The sequence below is a fragment of the Schistocerca gregaria genome, chromosome 2 (genome assembly GCF_023897955.1).
Source record: "Schistocerca gregaria isolate iqSchGreg1 chromosome 2, iqSchGreg1.2, whole genome shotgun sequence".
NCBI classification, from domain to species: Eukaryota; Metazoa; Arthropoda; class Insecta; order Orthoptera; family Acrididae; genus Schistocerca; species Schistocerca gregaria.
Genome location: NC_064921.1, coordinates 1,054,754,422 through 1,054,770,960, shown reverse-complemented (window position 1 = coordinate 1,054,770,960; position 16,539 = coordinate 1,054,754,422). Strand labels below are relative to the sequence as shown.

Sequence of the window (16,539 nt, the reverse complement as noted above, 5' to 3'; positions counted from 1 at the left end):
ATCGGTGAGCACTACATGGGAAACACTGAAGAGAGGCAGGGAGAGGATGATAGGGCATCCGAGACATCAGGAAGAAACTTCCGTAGTACTAGAGGGAGCTGTAGAGGGTAAAAGCTGTAGAGGAAGCAAGAGATTGGACGACATCCAGCAAATAATTGAGGACGTGGATTGCAGGAGCCTCTCTGAGGTGAAGAGGTTGCCGCAGGAGAGGGATCCGTTGCCGGCCGCATCAGACCAGTCGACAGAACGACGACTCAGAAAAAACTCATTTTAACTCTCTCCATCGTCAGAAGAAACATGAACTTAGAAGATGCAACGTCTCACGTGGTGATGTGGGAATAGTTCCTCCAAGGCCTGAGTTTGCGGTTAGTGGTGGCAGGGAGGAGTACTATTCGTGACGCGATACACTGTTATCTGTTGCGGTAATTTCCATTCTGATACGAAACATTGCCTAAACCACTTCACTTCCCTACGACAAAGCTCATTATGATCGTACACTACTGCAGCCAATGCATTAGAATACTGCGTTAGTGAGTAATGCGGAAAATGAAAAGTGACCAGTGAGCATACTTACGCCTGCCCCTGTGCTCGGCCGTGCCGCCCTTCTCTCCTTCGTCTGCTGCTAGCTCGCCGCGTCGTGCCTGCAGTAGCAGGTGGAGCATGTCGGCTCGAACTATTCCCTGCTTCTCCCTCGTCTCAATCGTCTCCCACACGACAGATTTAAAGTACTCTATCGCCTTCGTACTGACGAACGGTATGCCCAGCAACTGTCGCGAACGGGAAAAATAAAACAATCGTTAAAACAGAGGTTACAATTATTCAGAGAAATTAGAAAAACTCTTAATTTCGTGTGCTGTACTCACCACCATGAGCCACGGGAACAGCATGTAGCCAATAGCAGCAGTCACGCGGATGTTGGTCAGCTCCCGGCCCATGCAGTAGAACAGGTTCTCTGGGTCCGACAGTGAGTCCACTTTGACACCAAATGCTGACGTTGCTATCACGTCGTTGGTAATGCGAGTGAAAAAGTCCTTCGTCTCCACTGTCAGAACGTCATCCTTACTGGTAGAAACTGGGAGAAAACGATGTAAAAGAAAATGTTTGTACTCGGTTCTCTTCAAATTTCACGTTTTGGTTTGACTGGGAGAGTACAGCAACGGAATCTCTCCAGTGTCCAACAGTAGCATCTGTTTCTAGTTTACGTAACGCATGTTGCTTCAGACTTACGAGTGACTGTAATGGGATATATGAGATACCCAATATATACCAATATATAGCAGGAGATACGATTTATATACTTACTTAATGCTAAATAAATGATTCAACAACCTGTTAAAATTTCCCCGGAGCGTTTCTCTAAGGTAGTCGACAGGTATGTTAAAATGAATGAAGAAGAATATTCTGTAACAGGTTAATTTCTCTTTCTCTGTAATGCACCTTAGTCCGTCGATGTGTGTGGGCCCTGGGCAAAGTCGACATTGTCAACTATCTTCTGGATCTATTTAAATCTCGTTGAGAGATGACAGTGGAGATAAACCGCCCTCTCCCGCCAGACAATGAAGACCGTTAGTACGTTTACGTGCATTTTTTACAATACTTTTAATTACCAATATTAGTAGGTGCCCCTCCATGTGCTACCTAAGTTAGAAATCCACTAATTATTCGTTTGTTTCGGGAGATTTCTACAAAACGTCCTTGCAAAAACGGTGTAAGAAACAATAGCTGACGGTTTTGCCATAAATTATTGTGGGTCCTTTACCTAAACATGTTTCGATACGTGCAAGTGCATCTTTACTTCGTACCTGAATACATATTTGAATAATAACAGTAATGCTTTTATCTGAAAACTAAATCTTACTGTTATTACTATTTCTATTGCAGTTTTAACTAATTTCAAAATTTCAGATGTGTAATTAAGATTCACTGATGCTTGCACTGGGATGGTGAAACATGTAAGGAAATAAGGATCAAGAAGAATATTTAGGCTTTTGCAACAGGTATTCTCCATTCCTGTTACTGAAAACTTACGATGTTTAATGATGGGCGATGGATGAAATATTGTCAGGGCCATGACCAAGGGAAGTTTTTAATAACTTCTTGCTGGTAATGCAGCTGACAATTCATGAGAACGGTTTTAGAGAACAACAAAACAAAATACGCCAGAAACTTACAAAGAATGGTAGATAGAGATGGAGGAATGCTTCATAGCGGAAGTAAATGAAGGGCAGCTTCAACTATCGGGAAAAATGGTAATCCTAAAAGAAAAGTAACAAGTTTTACATAGGCGCTACACTTTCTCTTGGAATTTTGGAATAAACTTAAAAAGCGCATCGCACCTATTAATACCTCGCTTCGAATATAACATGTTACGAAACCGCTGTTTCTTTTCGATACATCAACTTCTCGAAAGCTTTATCTTTACATCCTGATCCATTTACCATCACGTTAGCAATGCTGTATAGAAAAGAAGTAGATATCAATGTTCAAAAATTTTATTCAGCAGTGGTGGCAATCTGATACTTAATTTTAATCTAAGTGGAGTAATCAGTCTTAGACTGTCAATATTCGACTAAAATACGTATGATAACGAAAGAATGTTGCCGAAATGTGCCGAAGTTCAGAAAATGAAGGTAGTGTTTTCAAAATACAAGTGCCCATTGCTCACCTTTGTATACAGCTGTTTCTTTCCATAGATAGTCGACCATCTGCTGTCCGATTTCAGTCATCAAGACGAACATGTTTTTCATCTTCATTGAAGTGAATGCTGGGCTCAGTGTGGTCCGTACATCATGCCACTCTTTTCCTAAGGAGAGATGTAAATGAAATTCTTTTACTCTTATTCTCATTCAGATACATACAATACCTAAGTAGTGTCGCTGTAAATGTGCTGGTGAAGTCTGCATTGTTGCCATATTTCCTGCCTTTCCCTCCCCATATCCGTTTCCCATATGATGACATTAATGACATCAAGCACAGTAACAAGATTTTCCCCCCTCCCGACATCTCTGACACACGTCATTTATCCTATGGGTTAAATGGCCGGTAATTGAAAAGTTGTTAGGACATTCAAATTAGTCACTGTTTTTCCCCACTCCTATAATGTCACTGAAGAAGCAAGATGCTCGTCCTAAGTGTAAATTAGTGGTAAATCAGAAAACTCAATACTGGCTGCGCCAGTTAGCTGAGAATCTGACCACGACCGCCATACAGGCTGCCCCAGTGTCCCATGTTCTGCCTCTTGGATTCTGACGTTATATGACTGCTCCAGAAACTGTAGGTCAGCTATCTCGAATACTGACTTCACAGAGTTGGGTCAGCATTCCCTGGTCCACCATCTTAGATTTTCCGCGAATATTACAAGTGACAGTCTTGGATTTTTTAATTTCCCACGACTTTATACATAGGGGTTACATCATAGGAGTGCGAAAACTCCTGTTTACTTTGAATTTCCCTATTATTTTGAATTTCCCTCCAGTTTTTTCTTTCCTGCCATTTTATACATACTGCAGTTGGCCTAGGTAACAGAGCTGAGTGAGGGTAAGAAATCTCAGTGTTATTCAATAAGTGCAAACATAAAAAATTATCACATTGTTACTATAGAATAGCTGTTTATTGTTGAAAGGGATAAGAAAATACAATAATACCATAATTAATGATGAAAAAGGGATTGGTCTGTCTTCGTAGATTCATTAATTTGCTATCTCATTTCTTAAATGTGACGAATCTTTTCATATCATTATCAAGCAGAAGTCAGGCCGTAACACTGATTGGAAGCAATGACCTGTGCCACATGGATTTCTTGCATTTAGCACGATACGACATGGAAGTGATGGGTTTCAAGCTTACAGTACAAGAATATTATGAAAGGAAACAGTGTAAATGCTTTCGACTACAGTAACTGAGCAAGTCAAGTACAAACAAATCAGCGGTATTTCCAATACTTTACTGAATATAAAAACCAATCTTAATTTAATTATAGTAATTCAGTGCGTTTACAGTTCTCCCGACGAAATGAATGTTGCTGTGCTTTCGACTGCTGCATGTAATGGAGTCGCTGAAACTATGCATCGTTAGAACGAAACTATTGACCGTCATCCTCAGGTGATGTTTCTGAGTATTTGTGGAGGCCCCAGCAGGGTGCATGGGAGGTAAGCAGCGACTGTCAGGTGTTTCAACAGAGTGTCTGCGTGGTGAAGGTGAAGGTGAGCTGGCGAGGCTGAATGCCCAAAAGCGCCAGAAGTAATCAACAGTACTGAGAATTTCGTGTAAGGTTTTTGCTCCTTGTTTGTTGTTTCTTAAGTATAAGACTGAAAGCAATACAATTTAATAGTCGTTAGTGACTTGTAGGCCCCGTCGCTTTAGTGTCTTGACTATCACAGACCAAATAATGACTCATTGGTGTATTAATTGATACCATATTTTCCTGATAAACATCGTTCTGACTGGCAAATATCTTACGATCTTGCCACGTGCTAGAGGTTAGTGATAATTACTTTGAGATTTTTTCTTCAAAAATACGTTATTCTCCACAAAGTACAGCAAATTTCTCATTTTCCATTATAAGCAGTGCTTTATTAAATAAGTTACTCCCAACATTAATCATAAGCCAAGCAACTTCGTAATGTGTTTGATCGGCTAAAATTCGCTGGAGTGCGCAGCTTCTAGGATTACGTTACAACGAAGCCGATATCTACCGCGCTTCAGTGTCCTCAGGCGTCATGAGACGATGTGATATCATTCGTGAAAGATCTGAGCTCTTTTTCACTCTTCAAGCATATGAGCAACAAAAGCTGTCTTTTCTGGTCCTTCATTCATTCTACATCAAAAATTTCAATTAGGTGACAGTATAAGTTGGTATGTAATGCACAGGCATGATGTTTTGGGATCGTAATTTTCTTCCAGATGGAACTGACGAAACCAAAAGTTATAATATAATTTAACAACCATTGCCTCTCCAATAAGAAATAAACACGCATTGTATTCGTGTGACATTGATGAAGAGGCTTCAGCAACAGTCCTATTAAATGATTCCCACAAATGTAGCTGGAGCGTACCTACTGCTGACAGATTACAACACAGAAGCAACTGAGTAGTTGTTAGATAAACTGATGAATAATCTTACCTTTCAATATGATGAGCATCCGCTGTTGGATGGGGTTGACTTTCTCGCTGTTTATAAAGTCAGCATGATCAGTAAAGTGGTCGAAATCCTTGACTGTAACGGCGCGGATGATTTCCGGATCCCTGATCATGACCATGGACACCGCGAACGAGTAGCCCCCGCCGTATGCGTGGGGCTCGAACCTGTTGTAGAGCTCGATGACGACATCGTGCATTGACCTCCTGGCCAGCACCACGTCCAGCATGTTGCCCACCAGGGGCAGGGGGGCCACGGAGGGCACCCCCTGGCGGCTGAACTTGGTGGCGTAGCGGCGCCACCACGCGGCCAGCACCAACGCGGCAGTCGCCACCAGGCCCGACAGCAGCGTCCACCAGTCCACAGCCATTCTTCCCCTCTGCAAAAGCAACGTTTGCTTTGACGTCTTGTTCATTCTCCACGCAGCAAGGAGCACTGTTGTAGGATTGTGTTCATTTAGAGAACGCTTCTTTTCAGTCAGATATGACTGCTTGGAAGTACGACAAAGACGTTGCTGATTTGGAGTTTTTGGGAGGTTAGATACTACAGGAGACTGCCCTCCGGTAAAGAGTAGAAATACTGTGGATTATTGCCGCATCGGCGACTAGGTTATAGACAAAAGAGTAGAAGCTCTGATAAGACTTGAACAGTGAAGGAAATTGGGCAAGTGAAGCTAATCATTCTGGCATTTGTCTTTACTGTCTGACCTAATCCTGGATAGACAGGGGGTGGAAGTAGGGGGCTTTGAATGCCACTTGTAAGGTGGCGTGGTATCCTGACCTTCACTTCTTACATACTCAGACTTCACCATCGTATTCTGCGTATCAAGACATTTCACTCGAGCCCAAAATCGATAGGGTAGAGTCAATTTTACATATTTACATTTAATCAATATGCAATTCTAATAAATAAATCGCAAGTACACACCGAGATTAAAAAGTCGAAGCTGGCGTACAGAAACATGCAAGACACGATGGCCACAGGAGATTTTGCTCGGCAGACGCAACCGCCCCGCTGGAAAGCCCGTAGGAGGGTGGGTTAGCACGCAGCTGCGTCGGCCAGCCGACTGCCCACGGACCAAAACAGTTTCTGCCAGAGAAGAGGGACAGTGGCCTGCATGTTCACCTTAAAAGCAAAACCCGCTGTATTGTTTAGGAGAGCCTCAGCATATGCATATTTTTGATGGACCTAGTGCACCGTTTCAGAGCGCTGATAAGTGGACAGTAAACGCCTAACGCAGATCCTACATATTTCCGGATTGGTCGAGTTAGCCATTCTCCAATTTGTAAGAGTAATGCTGATTGGTGGACTATTTCTGATGCAATGAGCTGGAGGAGTGAGAAAAAAGACAGCGGATGATATACCCTTTCGCTTTTTGTGTGGAGACGGGTCGTTCCAGTGAGACTCTACTGGTGGGAACACGTAGTGAGAGCGAGTGCGCTCGTGTGTGTACGCAGAGATCGAGGAACAAAGTCTCTACTCAGTACTGCACTGACAGCACCTCTGTCGCTAGCAAATTGGAGTGATACTCTATATTGAGTCGCTCGCGATTAAGCTTTTGTTGATTCTGTTGGTGGCAACACTTAATGTGCGGTGTCAACACAGTATTAGTTAGCGCCTGTGAGCGAACATTGAGTGGCATCGCGGTGGACTGGTTATCCAACTGGTGTACCACGCCAATAGTTAGACTAGGGGCAGATAGGAGTCCTTGACTTCATCAAGGCGTAGTGAGAGTTCGATTGGCGAAGGTCAATTCAGATAGAAAGAGAGAGTTTTGTTATTTTTCAATTGTGAGCGACGTAGGCAGCAGTCGTTACAATTCACGGTATTGTGCGCTACAGCGTAGGCGAGGCCTATCTTTCCTCCATTAGAAATAGTATACTTCATTCACGTCACTCCATTACATTTCTCATGCGACAGCCTCGACTGCACTTAGAAAAATTCAATCGGATAATTATTCAGGTTGAGTAGGTGCGGCTTTCAGCCAGTCTGCCGAGTAAATAACATTCTGAAAGAAAAGGGATAAAAGAGCTTTCCCAAACTTTGTATGTAAAAGTAACAGGATTCCTATCAATAAGAGGTAACCTCTTATTCCGAAAAGAACCCGGAAATTTGTGTATCAGTTTATAAATAAATGTTTTATTTGATTTTTTTAAATCTTGCAATAAATAATATTTTCCGTTCGTTTAATGTTTTTCTTAAAGTAACTAGCAATACTCCAGTACCCAAGTATCCCACTAGTTACGTAAGAAAATAGAATTTTTTTTGTCTTTCCCTTACAGCAGACGACTCCAGAAGATATTTATTGCTGAAAGTTTTTCCGGCATTTCTTTTTGGTATGTTAGGAGCGTCTGTCTGACAACTGTAGTAGTGTGGGGTGGAAAATGTTTCTTGCAGGAGCCAAAGGTTACTTGTAATATCAATCTGTTGCGCAACTCGTCAACATAACAACCACACACTGACACTCCCGCTAACTGTGAGTCCAGTGAGCTAAAGACGCCCTAAAATATGACTGAAAGTATGAATCAGACTACAACTAAAACATTTACGTTGTCTTAGAATGGCCCCAGAAACGAAATATATACGTCTTACACGCTTACATTATTCCACACTTTGCTGTTTATATTTACCCAGTCCAGTGACATAAACGTCGTCATCGCCTATGTTCGACGTCAATGTGCAATAACCACTCATAGGCGGGGAGCTGTACCACTAGCAGAGGAGGCTACACACAGCGTGTCACGGGGCGCGGGAACCAGCGCAGCCGCAGTGAGGAAACTGAGCGACCCGAGAAACCCAGGGCAGCCGTCTACGGCAGTGGAGTCGGCATGACTCCATATCCTTGTCTGGTACCTGCCAGAACCTCAGTAACACTCTTCTTACAGGTGCGCGCTGCAACAGGTGGTTACTCAGGCTTTTGTCAGGTGGTCACATTAATGTGACTGAACCCTGTAACGTGTGTGTGTGTGGATACAAACGCGCGAATGTAAGCATGATAGATAGCAGGTCAAATTAATTGTGTGGGCCACAGGATGTGAATATTTTTCCAATGAACAATACTCTGAAACAGGAAAACGACGCTAAGAGCTGAGACAAAGTATATTCTAGAACGAAATGTGGACAGCTACTAATACTTAGACTTGCAGAGTGAACCCCAGCTGCTGTAATATTTGTTTTCCCTGCCCTCCCTTTCCTAGCTATCAAGGCCTGGGTGGACGTTCCGCTGCTTATTTCATCTGACAACCTTCCATTTTATCACGCAGTGCTATTCACACCCCATACAGATCTCTTTCCCATACGAAAATTTGATGTGGTCAGCGGGGATCAACGCTGCAATCCAAGAGGCAGTGCTCAGCAACGCAGAACATCAGCGCAGAGATATTCGGATAGGCTACCTATCCCACTGCACAATCACAAGTGGAACCCTCACTGTATGCATGATTTACAGCTGCTTGTAACTCAGAACTACGTAGCGATACTGTTCGTTATGGTGCCTGAACATAAGCTAAATACCACAACGCAACAGTCAACAAAAATGCAAAAATAAAGTATCAATTTTATTTTTGCCGTGTAATCGTAATTTTGGCAGTATTGGTACATATTTCCTCGTAAAAACTGTTGTATTGTGGCCTTCCGTCCAGGGACTGGTTTGACGATGATCTCCACCCTAGGGACTCTTTTTCATCTTCCATCTCTGCATAACCACTGCAAGCTACATCCATTTGAACCTGGTTACAGTAGTCAAACCTTGGTGGTCCACTACAGTTCTTACTAACTCATAACCGAAGTATTCAGTTATGCCTCAGGATGTGTCCTGTCAACTGAGCCCTTCTTTTGCTCAAGTAGTCGTAGAAATTTCTTTTCGTCCCAGTTCGATTCAGTACCAGTAAATTATTCGAAATGCCCACCGAACGTTCTGCATTCTACTGTAGCACCAGGTCTCAGAAGCTCCTACGGGGTGGAGCAGAGGAAACGCACATTTTTTAAACTGCTAGTACTCCGGGGGTGCCAACTTGAATAAGCGCTGGCAGACAGTTGAGAAAATGTAGCTTCAATCCCTACGGATGGTTGGAGAGTAGAGCATCGTGTGTTCGCGGTCGGGCAACTATGTAGAAACAATGTGGTCAAGGTTCAGGGTCTTTTCTGTCGAAAGCCTTATGTCGGATGTCGAGATGCAGTTTCAGGTTGAAACACTACGCTCTGATGGATTGCAGCCTTTAGAAGTACTGGATCTGCGATGAAAAAGAACCAACATGGTCTTCCCGTTCAGTTCAAAATCCGGAAAACGTAGACAGACTGAGAACGCCATGTCTTGGTAGTCCGAAACGATCTGCTAGGCGATAGGTCCTATCGCTGAATATTGCACATCGTCCGCTTTATCGCAACTTAAATGGTGATCTCAGATGTCATGTACAAAATAGCGCCTGTCCAGCAGTTTAGTGAAACGGATTTTGTACAGTGCAAATTATTTTATGGCATAATGGGCGCTTGGAAAATACTCTTAGGAAGTTGCAGATGTACCAGTATTCGTGACTGATGAAGCCCATTTGCATTTGGATGGTCCTATGTCAATGTACAGTGTGGTGTCACCGCCAGACACCACACTTGCTAGGTGGTAGCCTTTAAATCGGCCGCGGTCCGGTAGTATACGTCGGACCCGCGTGTCGCCACTATCAGTGATTGCAGACCGAGCGCCGCCACACGGCAGGTCTAGAGAGACTTCCTAGCACTCGCCCCAGTTGTACAGCTGACTTTGCTAGAGATGGTTCACTGACTTCTACGCTCTCATTTGCCGCGACGATAGTTTTTCTCAGTTCTAATTCCCTTGTCATGTTCCAGACCTCACGCCAGCCTGCGTGAGCTAAAACGCGTGCATTTCGGCCTCCTTTAGGAACACGGTTGGCTCTCCTGCCAACCACAACATACAGAACTGTCGGTACTGGGTGTCCGAGAGCTCACAGGAACTATACGAAAAACTTCTGCACAGCTCAAAAGCAACAGTTGTGGGTTATCTCCAACAGAGAGATTGTTGGGCCTACTTTTTTTCAAGAGGAAGGAACCGCGGTTACCGTGACATAAGCGCGCTACGTTGAAATGCTAAGCAATTTCCTTCGACCAGAATTTGAAAGAGGTTTAGTGAAAATGATAGAAATGTTAGAACAGGATGCTGGAACAGCTCTCATGGCCAGATCATCCATGAAAGTGGTTCGACAAAAGTTCCCAGGAAATGCCATTTCACGATAATGTATGTTCCTTTGCCCCTAGTCTCATCTGGAGGACAACGTTTCAAATTCACATCCGGCCACCCTCATTTAGATTTTCCGTGATTTCCCTAAATCGCTTCAGGAAAACGCCGTGATGGTTCCCTTGAAAGTGCACGGCCGATTTTCTTCCCCCTCCTCCTGATGGGACCAATCAACGAAGCAAGCCCCCCGCTCATCAGATCTATCTACCTGTGAATTATTTGAGTGGGGCTACTTGAAACCAAGAATGTACATTGTAAGTTGGCTGTTTACGTTTTTAAGTAACACCACGTAGCGCTCTGTATGAAAATCACTGACTGTGTTGTGTGAAGTCTGTGGCTGGTTTCCATTGTTGGAATATTCGCTATTGTAGTGTTGGGGAGCTGGATGCGACATGACAGGTTTTACGACCACAATGAGTAATCCTCCTAACCCTAGAAACACCAAGGTATTTTAGATTACACGGAGCACCAACCAAGGGCAAATTTTGCCCGTGTTACAATAACTAGTAAATCTTTTAATTTGTTGTAATATGTATTTATTTTATGTAATTCTGTTTCCATTGAGATAATAGTTTAACAGGAAATAGTGACAACATAATTGAAAGCTTAATTTTTTAACACTCATAGGGTGAATATAACAACCAAGAATGGTCAAATCTTGGTCAATGAAAGTTTGTGTAAACAAGATAAGAAGGCTTGTAATTGAAAACAAAGGCTGTCTAAAGTTTCTATACACTCTTTGATCTATTAACTGAATAATACGGCTTTGTCACTGAGAGAAAGTTTCAAAAACAGAAATGAAAACACTTGCTAAAATACATGTTGTTGTACAATGAAAACTCTCGGAAAACAATTTTCACTTGGAGAGAATATTTTCACTTATAGATGACATTTACCTCCTGCACACAAAATGGTTGATTCTGAATCTGTCTTACACAGATGGTGCCCACAGCTTCCACATGTTAACTTGGTTTTTATGATGTCTCTTTCTCTCTGGTTACTTGCATTCTTCAAGCATAAGTAGCACCTTGCTTTCCTAGTTAGTTCTTCATTTGCAGCAATTTTGTTTACCTCTACTTTCTTTCGTAGGATCTCTCCCATCACGCAAGTAATAGGCAACTGGAGTCCTTTCAAATCCATGGCTTGCTCTTCTATGTATGGTTTCAAAAGTTCGTCGCCTAATTCATGGAGATACAGTTTTCTGGCATTTGGTTTCCCTTCGCTCTATTTAGGCGCATTCATCTTTAACAGTGTGTATGAGTTAACTGCAACTACATCAAGTAGACTGTAGAACATTGACAGTGGCCATCTTCTCGTACCCCTTTTTGTAGACTATGTCCTAACCATTTATAGTACAGGTTTATGTGTGTTTTCGTTTTTGGTGTATCAACTTCTACTCCTGCATTACGATGTTGTAGACAACATCAACAGATTTTTCTATGGTTGTTCCTTTGTGATGTAAGAGACAATTGTTACTGGCGGCTTCTTAGAAGATGCGTCTGAGAATGCGAATTTGGAGGAATACAGCTCTCTGTCTGCTGTCATCTTAAGTTCCTGCGGTACATGTTTTCTGTATGATTTGAGTGTCCCAACCAATGTAAGTTTGTAGTCTTGATAGAGAATGTCCGCCAACTCCACAGAAGTGCAGAAACAGTCAGTTGCGACATTGTAGCAAGTATTCTTTATTGGCTCAACCAGTCTCTTCACAATCTCTAGAGGACCTCATTCACTGGCAGGTCTATTGTCTTTTCCAGCACACACTTCCATTTTTATTATGTATCGTTCAGTTGCACTACAAAGCATTCTGACTAATATTCCATATTTTCCAGGTTTGTCTTTGAGGAAAACTTTGAAAGGACAGCGACCTCTGAAAAGACACAACATTTCGTCAATTGTATAGGCAGGTCCACTTCTGAAATACTGTGGGAATATTCCATTCAATACTTCAAATACTTCACGCAACGGCGCAAATTTCTCCCGTACACGTCTTTCTGACCTGGTGCCTTTATCATCAAAGCGAAGAATTTTCAATAGCTGATATGCTCTTGTCTTACCCATAGCTCCTCTATAAATCGCTCTTCCCAATAAATTTGACCATAAATCAGATAAAGAAATGTTGGTGTTCTGGAAAACTTCCATTAGAATTAACATTCCCATCAATGCATATATTTCAGAATCACTAACGGGAGATGCGTTTCCTCTTTCAGCTTCTTCATTTGTATGGTCAAGTATTTTCCATTATAATTCAGGAGTGAACACTTTTTTTAATGATTCACATATGCTTGTTACTTTCCCAGCACTAGTTATTCCTTGACGTTCACGGGCTATGTTACCAAAATCCCTTTTACTATGTCTTGGAGCTTCTGCAAGTTACACTCTGTCAGAACTTGTAACATGTATGTGGAGTGTTACCAGCATGGTTTGTTTATTCTTCATTGTCCTCCACTTCTTCACTGGAATCCTTTTCTACTTCTGTATGAACTGATTCAGAATCACTTAAATCTGATAAATCATCGTCGAGTAACATTTCTGCAAGAACTTCTGCGCCGTTCAAGCCTCTATAACTCAACTTATAATATCTGCTTTACAATAAAGGTGTCGCTATACTGTGACAAACAGCTAATAGTAATAATGGCAAGTCTAAAATCAACAATGAAAGTGAAACTCAACAATTAGCGCTCAACAAACCATGGTAAAACTCATGTTCGAGGTTGCTAACTGAATAAAAGAAAGAAAAACGTACGGGCGAATTCTGCCCGTGCTTGGTGGTTGTAGGGAAGATAATAAGAATTAAGGTTGCGTGCAGTGCCAACTACGGGCAAAGTGTGCCCTTGGGCGTAAAATTCCTGTTTTGTGCTTGCATTTATAAATATTTAACCATAGAAACGTACAGCATAGTGTATTATAAGGTAACCGACAAACAGAAAAAGACCCAAAAACATAGGATATTTGCCATGGCATTTTAAAAACATAAAAATGTACGGGCCATTTTTGCCTGTGCTTGGTGTTTCTAGGGTTGAAGTATGTGGCTGGTTTGTATTGTTGTAATATTCGCTATTGTAGTGTTGGGCAGTTGGAGGCGACATAACAGTTTTTATGAGCACACTAATAATCTTCTTAATGAAGAGACTAGGAATTTAATGGGCTGAAGATTGTTTATAATTATTATCAACAAAAAGGATGCAATATATCAGGGATCAGAGCTCGACAGCGAGAACATAAACACAACTTCAACAAACGTAAGACCAGAAATGCCTATCAATAATTCGTTTGTGTTATTTGATGTTCGTGTTCTGAAAAATTCGTTTTTCTAAAGCAAATGTACAGTTTGTCAATACAGTTGTAACTGCTTAAAAATGTGTTCATTAAATTACACTCTGGGTAAAATGTAATATCCGATTAGAATGGAATTATTTTAATTACAGCAGGATATTTCTCATTATATTTGTTTTGTAAATAAAGACTCGGTTTTACTTCAAGGCTTCTTCAGTGGGTTAGTTCTTCGCGTTTTTGGTTGACATCTGCGTTTCCTCTCATCTGGTCACATGCTAGAGGTCGCACTTCCGAATTTTGTTCTTCACAATTTTCCTATTGTTTGTCCCTATTAGTCTTCTGTCACTAGTTGCACACGTTTGATGGAAAACTTTGATTTAAAGATATAACCACTGTGAGATATATCCACGGATGAGGTGGGGCTCAGGATGAGACAAACTCGTATAGTGCACTGACAGCCATAAGGGCAAACAACAAGAAAATTGTAAAGGAAAAAATTCGGAACATGAAAACGTGATTACGTTTCATAAGTGAAGTTACAGTGTCATCTGCAGCGTGTGACCAGACGAGAGGAAAAGCAGATGGCAACCAAAAGCGCGAAGAACTGTCACACGGAAGAGCCTTAAAGTAAAACGCGAAACGCATCTGGGAGAAATAAAATACAATGCAGCAAGAAAACCAATATTTCTGTGCTTGCTGCACGTGATGACCTCGCGAACTTGTAATTCTCATTATGTTTCTCTGAAGCCATTGGAAAAAGAAGGCAAATTCGTTAAAAAGTCATGCTTATTAGACATTTTTACGCGACTGAAAATCTGAAAACTATGTAACGGTTCAACTATCAAGATCCTGCAGCTGGGGAAAAAAAGTTCGAAAATGCGTAAACAGTTTAGGAAATAAATATCATGATTAAAATGAGAGGAAGGTAGGTATAACGACTAATGGCACGAGAAACAGACGTAATGTTCGAAAAAAAAAATAATGTAGTCTCACGTGTCTAGTCTCCTTGAAAGATTGAATTATACTCCTTAACAAGTATATTCTATTTGTTCTCAATGATGAAAGATGTCAGACACGAACACCTGGCAGAATTCATTTTGAACTAATCCTTCGCAACAGTGTATCTTTGAGATTTAGAAATTAAAACTTACGCCGCAAATAGACATTGGAGTTTAGCGACTAGTTCTTAAATCTTCAAATATGCTGTTTCACGCTGAAGCCATGATAAAGATGTAAACGTATCTTGGACTGTTCATATCCTTAGATTCAATTGTTGTGTTCTTATTTCCAATAGCCGACTATCTTACAAGAGAATGTAGAGAGTGGCAAGTGTTGGCAGTTCTACGAAGTACACTCACAGCATAGAATTCACACTTTAAACTACGAGTTACTACAACACAAATAATAGCGAATACTAACAGCGCAGTATCGAATAGAAATAAACACTCACCTTCACTATCACTGCACGAGAGTCAACGTGGGGTCAGTAGCGTCTGTTGATATATCGAGCCTCGCCTGCGGAGGGGCGCGTGGTGTGGTGGGGCCCTTGCAGAGGGGAGGGCGTGACGTCACAGGACGGTTATAATCGCGCGCAGCGGAAACTTGCAACATGGAACGCACAGCGGGCGGCGGGCTGTACGTTCATGTGGAGTGTCAAAGGAACAGCGTGGGCGTCCATACACAAGTGCCGACTTGTAGCGACACCTAACATAGGGTTGCCATCTGTCATGTTACCGTTTATGGATCTTCTTGTCCCGACAAGACTCAATTTAAAGGAATATATCTGTTCTTTCGGACATGTCCGAAAGAACAGATACCATTCGTAATGTTGCACCACTCGAAGAATGAAATTACAATCAAATCCAGACCATTAGCTGCTTACAGATGTTGATAAATATCAACGGGGACAGTTGAAAATGTGTGCCCCGACCGGGACTAGAACCCGGGATCTCTTGCTTATATGGCAAATGCTCTGTCCAACTGAGTCGTCGAGGACATCCCGGGTTCGAGGTTTGGGTGTGGCTGTGAGTTGTGCTTCGATAGCCTACTGGTGACGCCGGCACGGTAGCTCAGCGTGTTCGCTCATAGGGTTAGCTGCTCTTTGTAATAATAAAACTGAGTGAACGGGTCAACGATAAGCCTGCACAGGTGTCGTGAGACGTCCGCCCCGAGCAAATGCAACTAACATAAACGAGCAAAATGATATAAAAAAACTGGTAGCGGACCGTTTGCGATAAGCATACGCGGGAGATCCCGCTTCCTGTCGCGATCCGGTGGAAATTTTCTGTGTCGTCATTCTGTTATACAGTCTATGGCTCTCCATATTCGCAAATTCGAATGCATTTCATGAATTTCAAGATGACCGTAGTCGCTATAGCGCCCTGCATGCACGTCCGAAGGAATACTACATCGTACTTCCCAAAAACACAGACAATGTAATGTTCAAAATGGTTCAAATGGCTCTGAGAACTATGGGACTTAACATCTGTGGTCATCAGTCCCCTAGAACTTAGAACTACTTAAACCTAACTAACCTAAGGACATCACAAACATCCATGCCCGAGGTAGGATTCGAACCTGCGACCGTAGCAGTCGCGCGGTCAATGTAACGTCGCGTACACCCACGGAATGTTTCAACGATGAGGAAGAAATTGACGGTGCCCTTTCAAAGGAATCCTTCCTGGCCTTCGCCTTGGGCGCTCTAGGGAAGTCACGGAACATCTACTGATGACTCTTGTACCACTATCCCACTGCGGCAGCTGACTCCAACGGCGGAACCGGCAGCTGCAGATGCGGAAACAGAACAACACTACACTGAGCCCTGGCAGGTGGAGGGCCCACGTCGCAAACAGAAAAACACCACGCAAACAAACGAGCAACCACA

General features: G+C 42.4%; 1 protein-coding gene across 2 annotated transcripts in view; it reads right to left on the bottom strand.

The window, feature by feature from the left end:
- The window catches only part of LOC126335587 (cytochrome P450 9e2-like), a 59,804-nt gene that overhangs the window by 18,912 nt on the left and 24,353 nt on the right, over positions 1 to 16,539 (bottom strand). Inside the window, exons 1-5 of one of the 2 annotated variants that reach the window (XM_049999023.1) lie at positions 15,106 to 15,215; positions 5,123 to 5,516; positions 2,666 to 2,803; positions 864 to 1,072; positions 575 to 767 (exon numbers count right to left, since the gene is read on the bottom strand). In XM_049999023.1, coding sequence (XP_049854980.1) covers positions 575 to 767; positions 864 to 1,072; positions 2,666 to 2,803; positions 5,123 to 5,507 — 925 coding nt within the window. In that variant the 5' untranslated portion in view covers positions 5,508 to 5,516; positions 15,106 to 15,215. Of the gene's footprint in view, positions 1 to 574; positions 768 to 863; positions 1,073 to 2,665; positions 2,804 to 5,122; positions 5,517 to 15,105; positions 15,216 to 16,539 lie in introns of those variants that run through there. The other variant, XM_049999024.1, reaches the window with a different exon arrangement.